At 45.0% G+C, this 20,343-nt stretch overlaps 1 protein-coding gene across 1 annotated transcript; it reads right to left on the bottom strand.

The window, feature by feature from the left end:
* Positions 1 to 245: 245 nt before the first annotated feature.
* Positions 246 to 5,528, bottom strand: CBLN4 (cerebellin 4 precursor; the record flags this gene model as incomplete). The annotated part of the gene is made up of 3 exons (XM_084271700.1): positions 5,035 to 5,528; positions 3,179 to 3,295; positions 246 to 443 (listed from the first exon to the last, which is right to left on the bottom strand). The coding sequence occupies exons 1-3, from the start codon at positions 5,308 to 5,310 to the stop codon at positions 246 to 248; spliced, it is 591 nt and encodes a 196-aa protein (XP_084127826.1). The 5' UTR covers positions 5,311 to 5,528.
* Between the last annotated feature and the right edge of the window lie 14,815 nt (positions 5,529 to 20,343).

The raw sequence follows: 20,343 nt of genomic DNA, 5'->3' as shown, positions 1-20,343 counted from the left end.
TGTAACATTAAGCATAGATACTTATTGTCCGCTTTAGTCTCGATCCAAATATATTGTATTTAAACACACAAAATTCTGTGAAACTTCTGAGCAGTTCAGATGGGGCCAAAATCCATAAAGAGAATCCATATTCACCCATGAAAAAACCAATAAAGAAACATCAATCCCATGATGACAAAACGCTCTTCATGTAACAGAGGCAATGATGAGTCCACACCTGGATGAATGTCACAGGAAAATTGACTTTACAGGGGAAAGACCAGAAAGCCAGAAAACGTAGAATACTGCCATCCACCGACCAGATTACCTTTCTCCAACTTCAGGTAAACCTTGTCCTCCTTGTCTAAATAGAGCAGGACTCCATTAGTGGCAGCTTCACGTGTGACGTCCTTGTCCCCAGCAAAAGCAGAAATGACTGGCTTTCCGTTTAGCATCAAATTAACCTACAAGAGAAAAACCACTGAAAAGCCCTAATTAAACAGAAAAACATCGAGAGGCATCACTGAGCATTAGCTATGGTGTAAGAGGTCTGCTAAGGTCCCAAGCTTTTTCTTTCTTTCTTTGATTTTAAGCTAATAAGGACATTTTTTGGCATAAGTGCGTGATGGGCTCGACCCGCAGCTGTGTCAGGTCACTGGGATGCTGGCCACTGTGTGCCATGGTCCAACACAAACAGCATGGAAGTTCACACGCCATCACTCGTACACATTCATTTCCTGCAGCCCTGTCCACACTTACTGGACTGTGGAGCTGTTTTACCCCAGTTTTTGCTTCACTTTCCCAGCTTCAGGGGTGATTTAGAGACATTCTAGCAAAAAAGGCATTTTCAAGAAACTTAGGCACCCAGGGATGCGATATAGGCACCTAATGAGATGTCAAAGCTGGGAGCTTACACTTCATTGAGAGCCAAATATATGTCCCTTCCCTTACTGACGGTAGCTTCGAGTCTAGAACAGACCTGTAGCTTTATGAACCACAGCTCTGCGTTTTGGTACCAAACCTATTTTTCTATAAAACACTCCTGAAGGTGAGCACAGCCTCTGCTCTGAAAGCACCATCCCACAGACACCGTAAATAAAGACGGGCAGGGGCTGAGGGAACGGACAGATCCTGGCATTTTTCATTTCCCCAGCGGCAAACTATTAGCTTTCTTCTGCTTTTCCTTTTTAAGCAGCTATAATGCAGTCACAGAGGGGTGAATTATGAAACGCTTATTCATATCAAGTCTGCTGGCCCTTACATAGGCTCCCATCAATTTTAACGGGAGCTGCCATGGAATAAATTAGTGCTCTGCCCAAGTCAGGGTAGCAGAATCTGGCCCTGATTTGGGATTCGCCTATCTGGGAAATCCACTTAATCAGATGTCCCCAGGGAACCAATTTCAGTTTAATGATATTTAATGGCACTAACAGATGTTCCAGGGGCACGGTAAGATCACTTATGCAGGAAGCCTTCAGGTGATGTAGTGGTGTTTAAGTCTGCGTGTGGCTGAGACTCAAGCTGGTTTGCACCACTGCAAGGGCTTTTGGTCTTCCCCCCATAGTTACCATAGGTGCAAAAAAAAGGGCACTGAGAGTTTACTTTATCGCTTGGTTTTGGTTTACCTGCACCATCTCTCTGGGTCAGGTTTCCCTGCCAATCATCCTATGGCTATTATTTCAATCACAGCAGAAGACACATCACAAGTTTGCACCAGATGGTCTCACGTTAACAGTGCCAAACAGGAGCAAACACAACCCATCCATCACTTCAGAAACTCTGCATCTATGAAAGATTTCAGGTCACGTGGCAGGTTGTAACATTCCTCACCAGGAGCCTCAAACTCCCAGGTTTGGATACCTGGCACGTGACACACCAAGGCCTGCGCTGGACTGCCACAATCCAAGCCTTGACAACCTCCTTGGCAATAGGGATTTTAAATCCAACGAAGCTGGCTGACAGTTATTCTAGGCCATTTCAACCTTCAGCGTTGAAATGCTGAAATTCAGAGATTGAAAGGAACAAAGTTTGAGCATATTAAATAGCTTATAAGCTTATTATAGAGATCTTCATGAGGTCAGTATTTCATCTAAGACTTCTGTCATTGACCTGATGGGAACCAAGAAGTCCCATTGTAAACTGAAGGTGAATTTCACCAGGGATGGGGACATGTCTCATGCCACCTTTCTCTGCCATCTTTCCTCAGGAGCTTTACTGGCAACCCGACACCATAGCTGCTGCAAGGAAAAGGCTGATCCCTCTTCTGCAGAAACCGGTTTCAGCTCAGCCTCGTGCCCTGCAAACCCCAGTCAGGAGCAAGACGGGTCAGGGGAAAAGCCTCAGACTCTTCCGTGAACCTGGTGGTCTCCAGGGTGGAAGCGAGGGAAGCCAGAGATGCTATTCCAATTCCAGAAAGGCACTTTGTGTGTCACAGCAATCATACAGCCTGGCACGAAGATTAAGGAATGTACTTTAAGGAATTTACTGTTGGCTCAGCGAGAGGATGTTCAGGAACTCAGAGGCTTCTCCACTAAGCTAGTACATACTTGTATTTAATTAGGTAGTTCAGCTGCCATTAAGCTACAGAAGAAAGTGCAGAATCACACTCTTTTTTTTTTAATTTATGGCAGATCTTTTATGTATTACATGGTGAAAAAAACCTGCTATAAATGTTCCCCAGAAGACAGACAACCCTGCAGAGGCAGAACATTTCAGTGCAGTGACAGAAGGAGAAGACCACCTTAACTACCTGGGTGCAGAGCAGACTGGGGTCACAGACAGATACCTGGCAGCCAGGCCACAACATGTCACAGAAGTAAATCGAACCTGGTTGGTAGCCCCAGAACCAGTAGCATAATCAGGCTCTCCAACAGTATTTATGTAATGGAATGAAACTTAGAGCTCTGTTTTACTCTCAGGTGATTTCATTCTATTCAGTATTTTCTATCACCCCAGATACCCAGTTCCTGCGGTATGGAAGTGAAGCCATAGCAATTCATCTGGGCTGAGGATCTTGTCTTACTAGAGCTATTCAGTTTAAATGTATTCACCCCACTGTTGGGAACTCCACACCACAGGTTGCTTTACACTAAGCTATTTTTCCTTGCAAGTGTCTTAAATACTCCTGTGTTCAGCCAAGATCCTATTCTAAACAAACAGTTGAAGTAAAAGAGTTTACAGTCATACTTGATCAACGTACCTGAATTGTTTGGCTCTGATAGACTTTAATTACGTGAAAACTGAAACTGTAAATTCCTTTTCTTGGTGCTACAAAGACAGACTCCAACGTGAAAAAATTGCCCACATTTACTAGGATCTACAAACAAAAAATATAGCATGGGAATTAGTACAGGAATTCAGTGCTACATAAAAAATACAGACTATTAACTTGAGAAACCATTCAGCCAGGGAAATTTTTTAATCTACATCTATGCTCTTATATTAATTGTTCTCTCAATTAAGTTGGAATATTACTCATAAAAACGGATATTTAATTATACTTCTAGCACAACTTTACTATGAAGAAACTTGGGTGGAAAATACTTCTTACTTTGCTACCACATTACACTTTCAAGTCCTTTCTTCTAATACCTGCTTAGAGGAGATAAAGACAAGGTGTTCTTGTTCATCGCCTCCCTCGAAATAAAATCAAAACCCTGATTTGGGGAGTGGCATACTGGTTTTGGCTAAAAAACAATGGCCAGGTCAACACCATCTTCCAGAGATACTCAAGCTGCGAGAGGGAGGATGTACATGAATGATATCATTCACTCACCAGCTCACAGCCAGAACGAGTTACTGAAATACCTGGCACATCTGAGCAAAGACTGTCTGGGAGCTGTCACTGCCTTCCATGGCTTTGTAAGCACTAATAACAATTTGGGTTTGATTAAACAGAGACAAGCACCAGAGGGGAACATATTATATGTGCTGTCCATATGCTAAGCATCTTCTTTAATGCCTTTTGGGATTTTTTTTCTTTCCACTTAGTTATCCTTTCTTTTTAATTGATATTTTCAGGCTCCTTTATGCCAGACGCAGCCCTGGAAAGCCACGAAGTTAGGGCCAGCTACACTGCCAGCACTGAGCTGTGTGACATACCCAGCTTCGGCTGTCACAATAATCTCCTGTTCGTTATGACACATACAAGAAGAAAAATAACCATCAGTCTCAATTACCTCGGACTTGCACTAGGACAGGAGCTGGTGTATGAAATGCGTGCTGGCATCTGTGTGTTACTATTAGTGACTGAGGGAGGGAGGGGGCTGTGCTACCAACCTGGCATGATTATGGAAAAGTTAAACGGTTTTTCCCTAAAATTCGTTCTTCTTTCCCCTCTCAAAGCCCGCACAAGCCGCCTAAGATCTGCGTGGGCTTCCCGCACCCGAGAACACCCCGTCCCCACGCCCCCCGAGGCTCGGCAAGGGCTGCGTCTGGGGTGCCCACACAGCCCCGGCCGCTGCCCCAGCCACCGCCACGCAGTCCCGCGGAGGCCGCTCGGGGACCCGCGGGTGCCGCTGGGCACCGCTAAGCCCCGATGACTTCCTTGGACCCATAACCGCGGAGCCGGGCGGGGCCGGAGCTTGCGGCCCCTGGGGGAGCTGTGCGGAGGGGCCGGCAGCGCACGGCCCCCCGCGGCCCCGACGGCGGCTGCCCCGCACGGTGCCCAGCGCTCCGCCCGCCCTCGCCGTTGGCTCCATCCCCCCGGGGAAACTACTGCGGGCCGTGACGTGCCCTCCGCGGGGGCGGCCGCCCCGGCTCCCCCCGAGCCTCCACCTGCGACCTGCTCGGACCCTCCATTCCTCCAGCTGTGGGGTGCGGGGGCTTCGTGGGGGCTCCCCGCAGGCAACCGCCCCCCGAACCCTAACTTTTTGCCGGGATTAAGGAAATAGGTGGAGGAGGAGGAGGGCGACGGGGACGCGGAGGGGACCCCGCGGGGCGAGCAGGCACCAGTTGATCGTGTCCCGGCGGGGGAGGTAGGAAGGGGGTGCGGGGGAACCGGCTCCCCTTCCCGCGGGGATCCCCCCCGCCCCGTCCCCGCCGCCCGGCACTTACCTGGTCGAAGTAGATGATGCGCGTCTTGTTGCTCATCTCGGAGGGTTCGTGGTTGGTGCTCCTCACGGCCGAGAACGCGACCTTGGAGTTGGCCGCCCGCACGGAGATGCCCAGCGGGGAAGAGGACGAGCCCTTGGCATCGGTGGCCGGGTTGGAGTCGCAGACCACCAGGCACTTGCCCTCCAGGACGATGGGCTCCGTGTCGTTCTGCGCCCGCGCCGCGGGGCCGCCCAGCGCCAGGGCCAGCAGCACGGCGGGCAGCAGCCGCCAGCCCATGGTCGGCACCCGCGGCCGCCCGCGCCGCCGCTCCGCGCCCCGCTCCGGCCACCGCGCAGCAGCGGGAGGCACCGGCGGCAGCAGCGGCAGCCGCTCCCCGCACACACACACACGCACACGCACTGGCACACGCACCCGCACCGCCCGGCAACGCCGCGCCGAAAGTCTTCTTTCCTCCGGCTCCTTGCCTCTGGCTCTTCTCTCCTTCTTTCCTTGTCTTCTCCTCCTCCCTCCCGCCACCACTTTGTGGGGTCTGGGGTGGGTTTTTTCCTCTTTTTTTCTTTCTTCTTTCCCCGGGTCCTTTCGCCAGCTCTTTAAAACACGCTGCAAAAAGCTGCTGAACAAAATAAACACTTTCCAGTGGCCCCTTTTCTCCCTTCTCTCCACATATAAAAAAAAAAAAAAAAAAAGAGTGAGAAGGAGGGGGCTGGGTGGGAAAGAAAGAACCCTCAGGTGAATTATTGATGTGAGAGAGGAGAAGAGAGAGGTCACGAAGAAATAAAACCATTTGACGTTGCCATGATTGCAGTTGCTGGCTCGCTCTCCCCTTCGAGCTGGAGATCCAGGGTGCGTTCTCTCAGTGGTGGAGAGGTGGTAGCTTACCCCAAAGCTGCCAGATCCTGCATCTGAGATCACTGCCGGGGTGCTGCAGACTCCACTTCACTCTCTCTTCCCCCCCTCTCTCTGCCTCACAACTCCCCCCCCCCCTCCAAAGAGTTATGTCATAACAAACCTGCCCAGCTCTTCTCACCTAGCTGGGCAGATGCGATGGTTTGTTACCAGCGACCCTCCTCTTGGAATTGCCCCTTACACAGACACACAGGCTTGGCTTCCCAGGCGACTTTCTGAGCATCTACAAAACCAAAGGGAAAGCAACAAAACATTGCAGCATCCCCTGTTTTCAAAAGGAGGAAAGAGCTGCAGCCTGGCTGAGAGGCAGCACTGAAGCCCAGAGGAGTCTCCCAGGGCACAGACCTGCTGTGCCTGTACTCGTGGCTTGGATTTGGGCACGACACCCCAACCCCGAGCATGCTGCTGGTGATTCCTAGTTACACCGTGAGGAGGGAAGCAGCCCTCTGCAATCACTCAGGCACTTGGATCACTGGGAGGACTTCCCTGACTGCTCGTGGAGGTTTAATGTTGTCAGGTACAAACTCATGGTGCTGCCAAATGGCAGCTGCTGGTAATGGTTTGGTTAGACACCCCTGTCTAATGTTAGTTCCTTTTTCTGATGTGTGCAGAAAGGATTGGAAGACTAAGCAGGTACCTTTGCTTAGTACTCCCACGGATTTTAAGATTATTAAAAAGGTGACTGGTTTGGTGCTGCTGATGACCTCTAGAGCAGGTCGCTCCTGCTTCCAGTGAAACATCCCCTGGTCCCACTGAAACAGTCTCATGGTGAAACCTAAACCCTCTTCAGGGACCAGTACAAAAAAGAAAGTGCTCCCAGAAGCAGAACTGGCCAAACAGATTTCCATCCAAAACAACAACAAAGTGCCAATACTTTGTAAGAAATGGAGCATATGATTTTTAAGTAGATACCTTCCAATGCCACCATTTTTTGTGCCTATAAATACCTTTGCAACAAATATGTCCTGTGTCAACCCCAAACCACCAGCAGCCTTCTTTCTCTTCTTGCCCAGAGGCATCTCTGTTCGGGTGCAGCTTTTCTACCTTTCAAACCCAGCTGGGAAAGGTGCTGACCTGTTTCAAAGCTGTGAGTGCCAGCACATCCTGTTGTCTCAGGTTCTGTAGAGGGTGAGGTTTGGGATATGGACGCCTCATGCAGCCCCTCGGCTCTGTGCACTAGCAAACACTGTCCATAAATCTGGACCCTGAGAGACAAAAGAAATGAAAGAAGCATCAGGAAGCTAAGAGGGGGAATGAAAAGCACCAAGACCTACTCTCTACTGAACACCGAGGCTTTCTGCAGGCAAACGGGAGAGGGGACTGGTTTTCAGATGATGTGGAAAAATGGGGGTGAAGAACAAAGTCTGCAGAACTCAGCAAAGTCCTCCAGAAGCCATAAAGCAGCCCAAAGTCCTCTTAGCTGGCAAAGAACACAACACCCCACAATTCAGGCAGCCAGGCACAAGTTTTAAGGAGTCCTATTGGCGAGACAAGAGGTAAAAAGAAATTTTAGAGTTTTCTAGAAATGTGTCAGTACCTTCTTACTGAGGGGCAGAGTTGTCAGGCTGAGAGGTGCCACTGCTGCAGACAAGGCAAGGAAACAAGAAACAAAGCAAAGACTTACTGCACAACTTTGTCCCTTTGGTAGAAATTGGCTCTGCCGATTAAAAGCTGTATGCCAACAGGCAGGAACACCTGTCTGGAGGATTCTTGCGAAGCCGAGCTGTGTGAAAACAGGAACAGATTTTGTGACACAATATTTTGCAAATAAATACAAATGCATAAATAATTCCACGTTATTTCCACATCTCTTGCTTAAAAATTCTTCGGTACCCCGTGCCGCTGAGTCGCCTTTTAACAGGGCACAAATAACAGCAAATATATTTATAACATGCACATAAATCTCAGCTGAGATTTGAAGCTGCTGACAATTTTGAAAGATCAATCATTTGTCAGAGATTTTAAATTCTGCAGTCATTTTGGACAGGTTTGTTTTAATGCCATTTCACTGTGGACGATGACAACTGTGTCTGTTGGGGGAGAGGGGGGAAGATGGGAAAACAAGAAAATAGCCCAACCTCAGGTGAAGAAATGGGGGAAAAAAAAAAAGGGAGAGTAATGGCAGGACCCAAACTGGTCAGCCAGACAGGGAATAAGCTGAATTAGCTGTTGGAGAAGTTTACTTGCGTGCAGGAGTGAGCATCTGCTACGTCTGGCCTGGTAGCATCATTTTCCTCTTCCACTTCTCTGACTTAAATTCCTTGGGGTTGCTGTGGGAAAGAGGCGTTGAAAAGTGAAGTTTGGGTTTAATTCATAAGCAGCGAGGTTAATGGTCATTCTTATTTCATCCAACAAAGAATTTCTTAGTATTGATCCAGCTCCTTCTAACAGGGATTATTATTCTTTTTTTCTGCCTTTGAAAGAAAAACAAGTAAATAAATAACACCAGGGCTCAAGGATGGAAATTCAGTTAGACTAAGCTCGTGGGTTCTTTCTCCATGGAAAGTCTGATACTGGCTCTCATTGGAAGTGATTTGCCCTTCTGCAGGGACCTTCTGCAGATATACCAGGTGTCTTTCTGACAAAGGGAAGAGTCGCCAGCAGAATAAGGAGAAAACACCATGCTTACATTTACATTTTCTTTTACCTCTTGGCTTGTAAACCTCCATCAAATCCAATTTTTATATCAATATTGCATGATGCGTTTCAAATCTCTTTGGAAAAAAAAAAACACCCAAACATCTTGCTTTGTATAATTAGTCATTTGCCTCACAAAAGGGAGAAATAATCTGCCTCAGACTTCCTCTCCTGCTTCTGAGCTTCCTGCTTGTGTCTAGAGGCCTCATGAATTCTCCTAACCCCTGGGTAACAAGAGCACTCCTTCCTCTCCATCTCTTTTTTCCTTTTATCCTAATTACACTTCCCTTCTGTCAAGCAGAGCTGTTTGCTGGATGAGTAGTGTGGATTTGTAGTGAGCAGGTCGAACCTCCACCAGCCTCCTCCCAGAAGGAAACCCCCAGCGCCAGTGCCGCTCCCCTTGGCTTTTGCCCAGCTCACCCCGATGAGGATGCACAGGAGGTGGAATGGGGCAGGAGAGAGGGCAGAGAGGCTGCATGATGCAAAGGCAAGATGCCTGTGACAATTCAGACCTGTGTTTACAGAGTGGTCAGGCTGTTTAACCATCTTTTGACATTCTTTCAGGCTGCACATTGCATTTCCTGAGTTGGCTGTCGTCTCCATCTGGCTGTTGGCTCCTGTACAGACCAACTTGTCTTCTAGACAGCTGGCTCTGTGGCTCTCAGCTAGTTACACATTTTGTTGGCCGAATCCAAAACGAATTCACCTGGCTAATGAGCTTAATGGTTCTTAAGAAGATTCTGTAAATATTTCATAAAGTAAATTTCACTTCATTTACTTAGGCATCAAATGTAAAGAGATCCTACAGGAATATAATGAGAAAATCTTCAGCCATAAGTATGTGCACGGCTGGAAGGGCTAAAATGAACAAAGGTTTTTGCTATTTAATTCAGACAAATGCAGAATCAAGCCTAGATTTTCCTTGCTTTATTTTAATCCAAAAGCCAACCTTGCTTGGCTTTCCAGGGAAGCTTTTTCTGCATGTTTGCCCATTTTTGATGTACCTCTCTTTGCTCCATGCTGTCTTCAAGTAGTTTTTTTAAACTTTATGCAGCAGGAGAACAGAGAAACCAATGAAAAACTACTGTCTAATTGTATTTCTTGGGCTGCTTTCATCTCCCTGACACCCTGCTATAAGAAATTTGTGTTTTGATGGCCATCTTAGGAAATAATTTAAAAATTCTCTGTGAATTTTAGAGGTGATTAAGAAAACAAAGTCAGCAGGATGTCTGCACATGTGTAAAGGTAAAGCCGTTCAGATATGCTGCCAGCATTGGCATTTGAGGTCTCCATTCAGCATTTCCTATGCAGCCAAACTTTTTATTTGGCCTCTACTGTGAACCTGAGCACACGTCAGGCTCGAGCACAAAGTGCAGGTCAAGGTTGGAAACACTCATGGCCAGATCCTGCCACTCCTTACAGCAGCATCATTAGGCATTCCAGTGGACTTAGTCTGGGTTTACATCCTGTAAAAATCAGAGCAAAACTTGACCCAATGGGTTCTTTTTACTCCTCCATAGATCCTAGGTAGGAGTCAATTGTTTGCAACACCAATAGGGCAGTAAATTGAGTCATTAACTTTGGCTGGGCTAGACACAAAAAGTTTAATATTTCTTGTGGGTTTGTTTTTTTCCAAGATATTTCAAGTAAATCTCTTTCTAATTTACATGTTTATCCCTCTTGTAAAAACAGAGCTTTGGAGGGCTATGACTGTAAAATCAACTAATATACATTAACTGCCTTTATTGGAGCTACTTGCAGCTGTATTACTTGCTATAAAGTAAAATTTAATTCTTGGTTGATGATTGTATTTCAGTTCTTGTCTAGAGAAAAACCCTCCGTTGTTTTTTGTCTTTTTAACTAATTTACCTGATACATTTGTTCGATTTTAGGAAATAAATAATTTTGCAAAGCCCTGTGCTGACCTATGCAATGATCTTAGATTTTTCAATTGCATTTTAAACAAGGCAAGAAGTGTTATTTTTGCCCAAATGGAATAAAGTCAGATGATACAGCCAGAAAACCAGAAAAATAGCCTTGCAAGAAAATCGTTCCCTTTTAACAGGAGGGAAGGGAAAGGAATACGGTTTGTTACTTGCCCTGAGCTTCAGATCCCATTTCACTGAGCAAGATGGTAATGGTGAACTCAGGATGGAGTTTGCAAAGGCTTCAGCAATCAGCTGGCAGTCAATTTAGCTTAAACTGTTGAATATAATTTGCTAATTTAGTGTCAAGGAAACCACAGAAAAATTAGATCCTGAAGTGGTGTGATTTAGTGCATCTCCTTTGACATCAATCGAGGTACACAGATTACCTCCCCTCAGGAGAACCTGTCCCCGATAAATTTCTCACCAAGTGGTTTTCATAGCAAGGGCCAATGAAAAACTAAAAATAGCATTGCTGGGGGAATAATTTGAGTTAAAAGAAGTGTCTAAGAGAGTGAATTAAGAGACTGTCCATTGGTTGGATTGCTTATTTGATATTTAAAGGGAGTGGATTGAGCGGAAGACTTGTGATGATATTCAGGGAGGAAGCCACAGGGAATGGCTTTGCATTCAGATTTTTAGTGCCATCTGTTGAGATGTGCCAACTTTAACAGAAGGGGAAAAAAAAACCCAACCCCAAACCCACATTATTTTTTTATATATTGCAGCTTTCAGTTTTTAACTCACCAACTTTCACTGCATCTGTTTGCTGCTCAGACCCCTTCCCAGGCTCCTTGCGGCATAGGTCACATCAGATGGTTCTGCAACATCCACACACTATGGGGAAACACATAAAAATCCCACTGTGGTACCTTCAGGAAGCTGGTTTCTTTCCTCTAATTTTAGAACAAATATCATAAAAGCAAATCTCCAAAGCTGGGCACAGCCATACAAATCTCTGAGAAACAACTCGACAACTGGGACAGAAACATGCCTGGGCATCTGTTTTGCTGCTTCTCCACAGTGTATCACTTCCAACAACTGTTCTCCCCTTTTACAACAGTTTTTTTTAAGGTTTATGCAGCAGCCAAGCTGCTTGCAGGGTCTGGTGTCAAGGCAAGTTGGGATGACCTAGTAGTGCAGCATCCCTGGGAGAGCTCCATACAGAGACACAGAAGTGAGCAAAGCTGAGAGAATAAATTAGCACTTTAAAATTAATTAACCAAGGAAAAGGTTTAAATGAGCAAAATTATCTGTGGACCAGCCCCCAAAAAATGTACTTTCCACTTCAACAAAAGAAGTAGTCTATGTCCAAATGAATCCCTTCTCTGAGAAAAGTAGAGGTTGGTTTTGTCCACAGACTGTTCACAATTAAATGCTGAGTAATTTTCAAAAAACAAACTTCCCCAGAAAAATCCTGACATTTGTTTTGTAATGGCAGTTTCAACCTTTTTACTTTTTTTTATTTCTTTCTTTTCCAGTTGTTTTGCTGGGGATCAGCAGGGCCAGAGGGACAGGAGACAATTTTACTCCAAATTTTCTAGAAATTTTCTCTAAAATTTTTTCAGACTTTTTTCAGAATTTTCAAAAAATGGGAAAAAAAACCTCAAAGTTTTACTTCAGTCTTTCAGAGGCACAACACAGCATCTCAGACCTTGTTTCTACTGTTTTCCCAAAAGCTGACATCTTTTAAAACCAGCATGCAATTTTCCCCACTTAACATTTTAGCTAACAGATTATTCAGATAGCAAATATTGTTATCTCAACAAATATTTTCTTCTTCAAAATGTGGGGCTAACATAGGGAACCTGGAGTTTGTGTAACAAATCTGTAAAATATTTAACACCAAGTGTCAATTCAGTTCTAATATTTGCAGTTCACAATCAGTAGTGGGTTAGAAAATTAGTAAATGAGTCTTTCAATCAGACAAAGGGAATGATACCATGTGACTTACCCAACTATTCGGGCAGCTGAAAAATGTACTGTACCAGTGTCTCTTGGTCACCTGCTTGAGGACTCAGGACCAGATTTCACCTTCCCTTGTATTTGTACCATTACCTGAAGCAGTCTGGAAGGAAAGCTTAATAGACAGCTTTAAAAGAAGGGATGCTTAGGTTTGTCTTTTAATTTGTCTCCAACATCATTAGCTGGTGTAATAATCACAGAATTGTAGGGGTTGGAAGGGACCTCCAGAGATCATTGGGTCCAACCCCCCTGCCATAGCAGGTTCCCTAGGACAGGTCACACAGCTCGGCGTCCAGAGAAGGAGACTCCACACCCCGCTGGGCAGCTTGTCCCAGGACTCTGTCACCCTCACCAGGAAGTTCTTCCACATATTGGTGCGGAACTCCCTGTGCTCCAACTTGAAGTCATTGCCCCTTGTCCTGTCCCTACAGACCACTGAGAAGAGGCTGGCCATTTACCCCTGTGTCTCACACAACTTTCCTAAACAGAAAGGATTTACAGACCTAAAACACATGCTCTGCATAACTTCTGTGCATTCAGTCCCTAGAACTGATCCAAACCCCACGTGGAGTCACCACATCCACAGAAATAGGGATTTAGGGGTTCTGCCTCCTCGGTCTACAGCCCATGGCCTTGTCTAGAAGAGAGGTAGATGGGAGCTCTGGCCTCTGTGCTGATGCCATAGAAAACTTGTTTTAACCAATGGCTCTTCAATATAAAAATATACAAACACATCTTGAAACAGTGGCTGGGACTTTGGTTTCCTAAGTTGTCGGGGCCTGGAACAGGCTGCCCAGGGTGGGGGTTGAATCACCCTCCCTGGTTGTGTTTAAAAAAAGGGGAGATGAGGTACTTACGGGGTCTTCTCCAACCTTGTGATTCCGTGATTCCTCCTCCCAACTGTCTGTCCCGATCTTGAGACTGTCGATAACTCTACGCGCTGCTCAATAACCCCTGACAGATTTTGCATGGTGGCAAAGGGACAAGGGGGGGAGCAACCGAAATGAATCACAACCATCCTCTCAGTTTCATTCCCTGAAATGTTTTGCACAGCCCACCTGCATGGCTGTGCCTCTGAAGGAGACGTTGTGGGAGCAGAGGAGCGCCTGCCAGCTCAGCTCTTCCATCAAAGGCAGCCCGAGCTGCACTTTAACTCAGAGCAGAGTCATCACAGCCCGGTCGTCCTTTCACAGGGCAAGTTCAGTAAAAACATAATCAGAAGGATTTGGGTTGATGTTAATTTTCCTAATCAGCTTAATTCCTGACAACAAAGTGAGACATCACATTGTTTTAAACAGCAGGACTCCAAATAGCAAACATCAGTTTAAGCAGCAGTGGCAGCAACATAGAATATTGTCAGAGAATTATTTACCAGCTGAGAAAAGTTCCTGTTTTGAAATTGAGTTGAGCAAATTTCTATTTATAATTACATCATTTCAGGCCAAGTCCTGTAGAGCTTGTTCAGGAAAATTTCTGGGAGCCACAAGAAGAGTTTTGGTATAAATATGCTCATCAGTACTTGATCTTTACAAAAAAGAACCTTTGGGGTCATTTGCTTTTTTTTAGTTCAGTGCTCATGGGCAAATGATATCACCCTAGCATACATCCCCAGTTAGTTATCCTTGTGCAAGCAAAAGAGTGTCAGTTATTTATGCTTCAAAACACATTGCGGCATTTCTAAATTGCATCCAGAGACTTAAAATCTGCATCTGAAACCTTTTGTTTCAAATGTCTTCACTGTAAAAGAGGCTTAAAGCAATATTTACCTACTTTGTAGTTTTCTGTTGTCTAATTAGTGCTGACTGTCCTTGACCAAACTATTCTCAATGGGTAAAATTCATCCCTGGGTAAACAGGCAGCAAGTGTAAAGCTTAAGCACATTTAGCAGCCCTGCAATCGTGTTGCTGTGTGCCCAAGGAAGGACAGCCTGCTGCGTAGATGTATCACACAAGCTGCAGCAATATGCTATGACCTGAAATACTTGTGTTAACACTAAATAAAATCTCATTTGCATGAAGTATCCATACCTGCACGAGCCCAAGTTAGAGTTTCCATTAAAAGGGGCTCACCTGCTCTTTGGTGCGCCGGGAATGAAGCTGCTGGGGGCACCCTCAGCTTGGACAGCCAGCAGCAACAGTTCATGGTTAGTTTAGTGAGAAAACTTCATAGCTGAGCATTTTGGCGGTCAGAAAATGCCTTTCCAATCAGGGAGTGAAATCTTGGCTCTGTGAATATCCACCGCAAAACTTCTGTGAGTGATGCAGGGAAGCATCTCACCAAGAGCCTTTTGAGCCCCTGCTTGAGTCAGAACACCTCAGCGCTTCGTCAAAGCAGCCCCTCGGTTTGGATTTTTTAACACGCTCTTCTTAAAGACGATCAGCTTGAAATTTGTTTGTGGTTCTTCTGAGTCATCATTAGCAGCGACTTCTTAAGCACAGGAGCAGGTATTTTCTAAGAATACGTTCAGGCTTTAGTTGCTGTACAGCGAGTGCCCAACAGGTTCCCTTTTACAGACCCCATGTCTTCATTCACTTTCTCTTAAGGCAATTTTTTTCTTCTACAATTGGCGTTTGCATGTGAAAGGAATTAATTCAAGCTAGAAGGCCAGCATATATAAGAGACTTCAAAGCTTTCATGCACAGAACACTTTCCGAGTGACCACGGCGTTTAGTTTTGCTTTACTGATCATTTATCCAAATTAGCAGGTGCACTCCGCTCCTCTTTCTCAGGCAGGTTTGAATACAGAGAGACACGGGGCAGGCGGATGGAGTCAGAGCTTCCTGCGATCCCAGAGCGTGGGACTTCTCAGCCACATTGTTACTGGAGACAACCAACATTTAATATCGAGATCCAGAAGTTACCTTTCCTTTCTTGCTGAAGTACCACAGATACTTGCAGGTTACTACTTGCCCGAGTGCTCACAATCGTATTAGTTCCCAAACACTGATGGCTCACCCGACACTTTGACGTTGCAACTACAGGTTGGCAGGATAGTGCTGTCGGCAGCTGAGGAAGGACTCACAGACATTATCCACACAGACACTTAGAGCTTGCCTATATAATTCCAAATAGACATTCAGGCATGGCAACTGTTATTCTTTATACCACTAAAACTTAGTGATACAGTTGACTTGAAAAGCATTGACTTCTTTGAGACTGAAAAACCCTGTTTTGAAAAACCCAGTGTTATACAAAATAACACGTGAGAGGAAATAACAAGGTAGGGAACGAGATCTAATTGTTTATTTTTACATACAAAGCAGGACGTCCCTGGAACTCTCAGGCACCAGAGTAGCAGCTTGTTTGAGAAAACTGAAACACATCTCCTCAATAAGCATCCCCCACCACAGGAGAGCTTCATGCTCTCAGAAGGGGCTAGAATTTCTTGCCAAGAAGGTATTTGGACATTAATTTTTTAAATTAATGCTCCAGGATATTCACACAGACACAGATATCGACTACTGTGTAGAATATATTTTTAATTGGAAGAGGCCATGCCAGCTGAGCTATAAAACAAGTACAAGCTGTTAGGTATAATAATAGAGAAAAAAGACTAGGGGGAGACAAGTGAGTCATGGAAATAAAAAAAAAAAAAAAAAAAGAGAAAGAAGTATTTCGTTAAAAGAGACTTCCCAGGACTCCTGAGCTAAGGTAATGGTAGAAAAACATGAAACTTATCATGACCATCACGAATGCTGTTCAGGGATGCAGGGATCTTGATACCATGGAAATGGCACTTGTACTCAGGATTATCTTACATGATTCACATATAAATGAAGATGGTTCAGATTTTGGAGCAGTAACAACACACATCAAAACCTGCAAGTGTTGTTTACAGTGCACGTGCGTGTACCTTGCAGGGCACTGTGGTACAGAGCCACAAGAAATTAAAAAGGAATTTAATTTTCCTCTTTCTATCAGAAACAAGTGTTGTGAAGTGTAGCTCCTGATACATAGATCGATGCTACTGACTTCAGTGTCAACCAGATGTCACTGCTCTGATGCTGACTTGAGGCAAATATACCCAATATGTTTTCCATAAAATTAAATCCCTTTATTTGCTTCTGTAAATAATTCTCTGTGAAATAAGCATCAGGGGTACTAATTTTGCTATTTGCATTTTATTTATTCCTTTTGCCTCTGAGAAACATGGCTGCATGTTCTTAACTGGAAGCCCAGTCCTGACAAGACTGCTGAGAAGCCAAAATGCTGCAGTGTGTCAGCACGACAATGCAAGCACAGGTTGCTCAGAGTTTCATCAAGCCTGACCTTGAATGTCTCCAGGGATGGGGCCTCCACCACCTCTCTGGGCAACCTGTTCCAGTGATCCACCACCGTCATATTGAAGAACTTCCTCCTAATGTCTCATCTAAACCCACCCTGCTCTAGTTTAAAACCATCATCACCACTCATCCTATCACTCCATGCGCATACAAACAGTCCTGCCCAGCTTTCCTGTAGGTCCCCCCAGGGACTGGAAGGGGCTCAGAGGTCTCCCCACAGCCTTCTCTTCTCCAGGCTGAACCAGCCCAACTCTCTCAGCCTGGCTTTGTAGCAGAGCTGCTCCAGTCCTCAGATCATCCTCATGAGCTCCTCTGGATCTGCTCCGAGAGGTCCATATGTCCTTTTTGTGCTGAGGGCTCCAGAGCTGGATGCTCTCCCCCCACCAGAGCAGAGGGGGAGAATCCCCTCTCAATCTACTAACCTGTCTCACTTTGCTTCTCACAGAAATGGAAGAGCAGTTTCTTCGTTGCCCATCAGCCCACTTGCTCAGCACCACGTGCCCCTGGAGATCTTGTCCTCTGCTCAGGAGTGGCATGCTGACAGCTCAGCATGCCTTTTGAGCACTCCTTCAAGAGCAGGATTGTAGGGATGTGAATCCTTCAGGGCAGGATTCCTCTTACTTGGAAGAAAACTATCGTTTTAAGAGAGCACTTACGACCCCTGCTCAGTTCTCAGGAACAGAAGTTGTGGGCCTTAGGGACCAGATTCAGCTTCCCAAGAGAGGCACCAGTAGGGTCTGGGGGCTCGGCTGCACCACCTTCCCTCAGCAAATTTATCAAGGCTGATGTGAAATGAAGCCCCTGCCTTTGGTGATGGGCACATCAGCTGCAGGAATGCTTTTCTGCCTTTCACATCAGGATGTGCTGCCAGTCACGGCACATCAGAAGCCACAAGCTCCCAGGAACAGCAGCCTGTGATGCTCTTCAAAGTACTGAGGCCAAGGCAAGAAAAAAAATCCTTGGGCTTCTTTTATCTCTGCTTTCCAGACAGTACCCAAGTACCTCCACGTTGCTGGTGACTGTCCTTTGCTGCCTGACATGGCCAGCAGTAAAACTACACACTGCAGCACCTCGCTGGTAAGTGCCCGGGCTCTTTGCTGGAACTTTCCCTCACTGCCTAGATGCTCAGCAGTGGTCACATCAAGAAGAGCAAATGAAATGCTGGGTACAGTGAAATTTTAGATGCCAGCAGAGTGAGGGCTGGGATAATGTAATTTTTCCATGTAAGTGCATGGAAGGCTTTCTGAGGGCTTCGCCCTACAAAGCCGTGGAGAGTGCTCAGCACTTCTCTCAAAGCCCAAACGCTGCGAGACCCAGACAGTCAGACCTAAAACAACTCAGGTAACACTTTCTCAAGCAACACTGTTTGCAAAGCCAGTAGAGAAAATGCCAAATGTTATCAATGACCTTTTACAACTATTTTCAGCTTTCAATGTTAAACACATCCATTTTGTCTTTGCATTTATAAGCCTCCTTTTCTTCCCACCTATTTGAGCTCCAGGTAATTATTTTAATTAAAAATATGTAAAAGCCAACAAAAGCAATGGAAGTATTTTCTCTTTTGAAACCCCTGGATAATTACCTCCAATATCCATTACTAAGATGCCTCATGACACATTTTTATTTTGCTTCTTTGATATTTTTCTCTTTCCACCAATGAAAACCTCACTTATTTATTGAATTCTATAGCATTTCACCTGAATGCATGACATTAGCCAGAAAAAGCACTATTTTATTGTACTACTTTGGGACAAAAAAAAAACCCCTCACAAAACCAACAAGACACAGCCTGACACTTTCTCCATTACACACTAGAGCTGCAATGCTTTAATAGCAGAAAGACAGACAGGAAATTTTGCTAAATATTCTCCTCTGTAGGTAACAGTTCCCCATTTCATTATAAAACTTGTAAAGTACATTTAGAAAGCTACAAAAAATTAAAATTTGATCACATAAAGGAACTTATCCACTGAAAGTAACAGGTAAAACTCAGCCAGAACACTGGGTATAAAAGGAAAAGCGGAAAAGCAGAAATTATAAAGAGTCAGAAGTGTCTCCTTTCTAAATGTACAGGCATTTCATGGTACAAAAGCAAGAACATCAGAGAAAATGAGGGAGTGGCTCAGAAGTGATCTGTGATCCTACAAGGGGAATACCAGTACAAGTGACACACTGCAAAAGGAGTATTTCTCAAGATCAAGGTATGCTGCCTTTCCAACTACACACCACCTACTTATTAGCAGAGAAGCTTTCAAACCACTTCACTTCAACATCATTTCCTGGGTTCTCTTTCCCTCACCTCTTTGTAAGGTTTGTGCAGTCCTTACGGCCCGACTTCGGCACAGGCCTTCCTAAACTCACTAAGGAAGGAAGATATCCATCCAAACAGCTCCTGAGAGTCTAGGTCTTGCGGCTCCCCAAATTTTACCTGTCAATTCAAAAGAGAAGAATATTTAGATTATTTGGATATGCTAATGTTAAAGTGTGCCAGGATCTTAATGAAATCAAGAAAGAAGTTAAATATCTGCATTATTGTTATTAATAATAATAATAATTAGAAAACTTAGAGCTGGCTAATATCTCCAACAAGATGAGATCTAAAACTTCCTAAGTAAAAGCAGCCCTAGGAGTTGTCACTGCATCTCCTCAGCAACCTGGGTTTCTGTACAACCTGGTCTCTCTGCCTGGGCTATCAATCTCCAGCTGAAGAGGAGAAAAATCAGTAAATCATGAAGCTTCCCAGCTCGGCAGTTCGTTAGATGAACCCATTCATAAAAGGAAAACGCAGACATTAGGGAAATGGTTTACATCCCACAGTGAGCAAGGTAGCAGCTTGTTCAAGCCAAAAGTTTTCCTCTTCTGTCATTTTGCTTCTCAAACAAATACAAATATTCATGGAGAAGCAGACATCTTTGGGAGAAAACATAATTTATCAAAGAGCCACCTTTCCCTGCTCCCTTCTCCCCTTCACCTGAAAAAGCTGAACAGATGGGAAGTTTTTGAAGATGTGAACAGTATCAGCATTGTGGCTGCTCTGCTGTAGAACAAGAGGTGAAAGGCAGTCATACTGCAACGATCAGTACTAGGAGAGCAATTCCTGCAGTATTTAAAGTCACTTCCACATACGTTCTCCAGTTCTAGGATGGGGAAGGATAAAGTTTCATTCAAGAGGTTTGTCATCATTTTCAAAGGTTTCTCATTAATAGGAACAATGTGTTAAAGAACAAAACTGTGCCTGCAACAGCTTTCTAACTGAGAAGAATATAGAGAACGTGCTTCAAAGGCTTCATATCAAAGCATTTAAGAAAGCATCTTGTGTTGCTGCAAGTTCTTCTCTCGGCTGGAAGGGAGAGCTGCTCTCTAACTGGGGGTGGAGTGCTCCCAAGGCTGAGCAGCAATGCGGTTCTATTTCAGGATTTCAAGCTGAGTATACAAGATACTGCAGAAATATATTCAACTGAAACACGGGGAAAGGCTTGGACAGGTATCCATCAACTACACATGGTCACCTGGACACCATCTAATGTGCTCTGAGGAGCAAACCCTGTGCATGGAAATGAGAAACACAGTAAAAGAAACACCTCACGTATATC

This window comes from Gallinula chloropus (assembly GCF_964237585.1).
Source record: "Gallinula chloropus genome assembly, chromosome: 16".
Taxonomy (NCBI): Eukaryota; Metazoa; Chordata; class Aves; order Gruiformes; family Rallidae; genus Gallinula; species Gallinula chloropus.
Note: the sequence above shows the minus strand (reverse complement) of the source record. Positions and strands in the feature narration are given on the sequence as shown.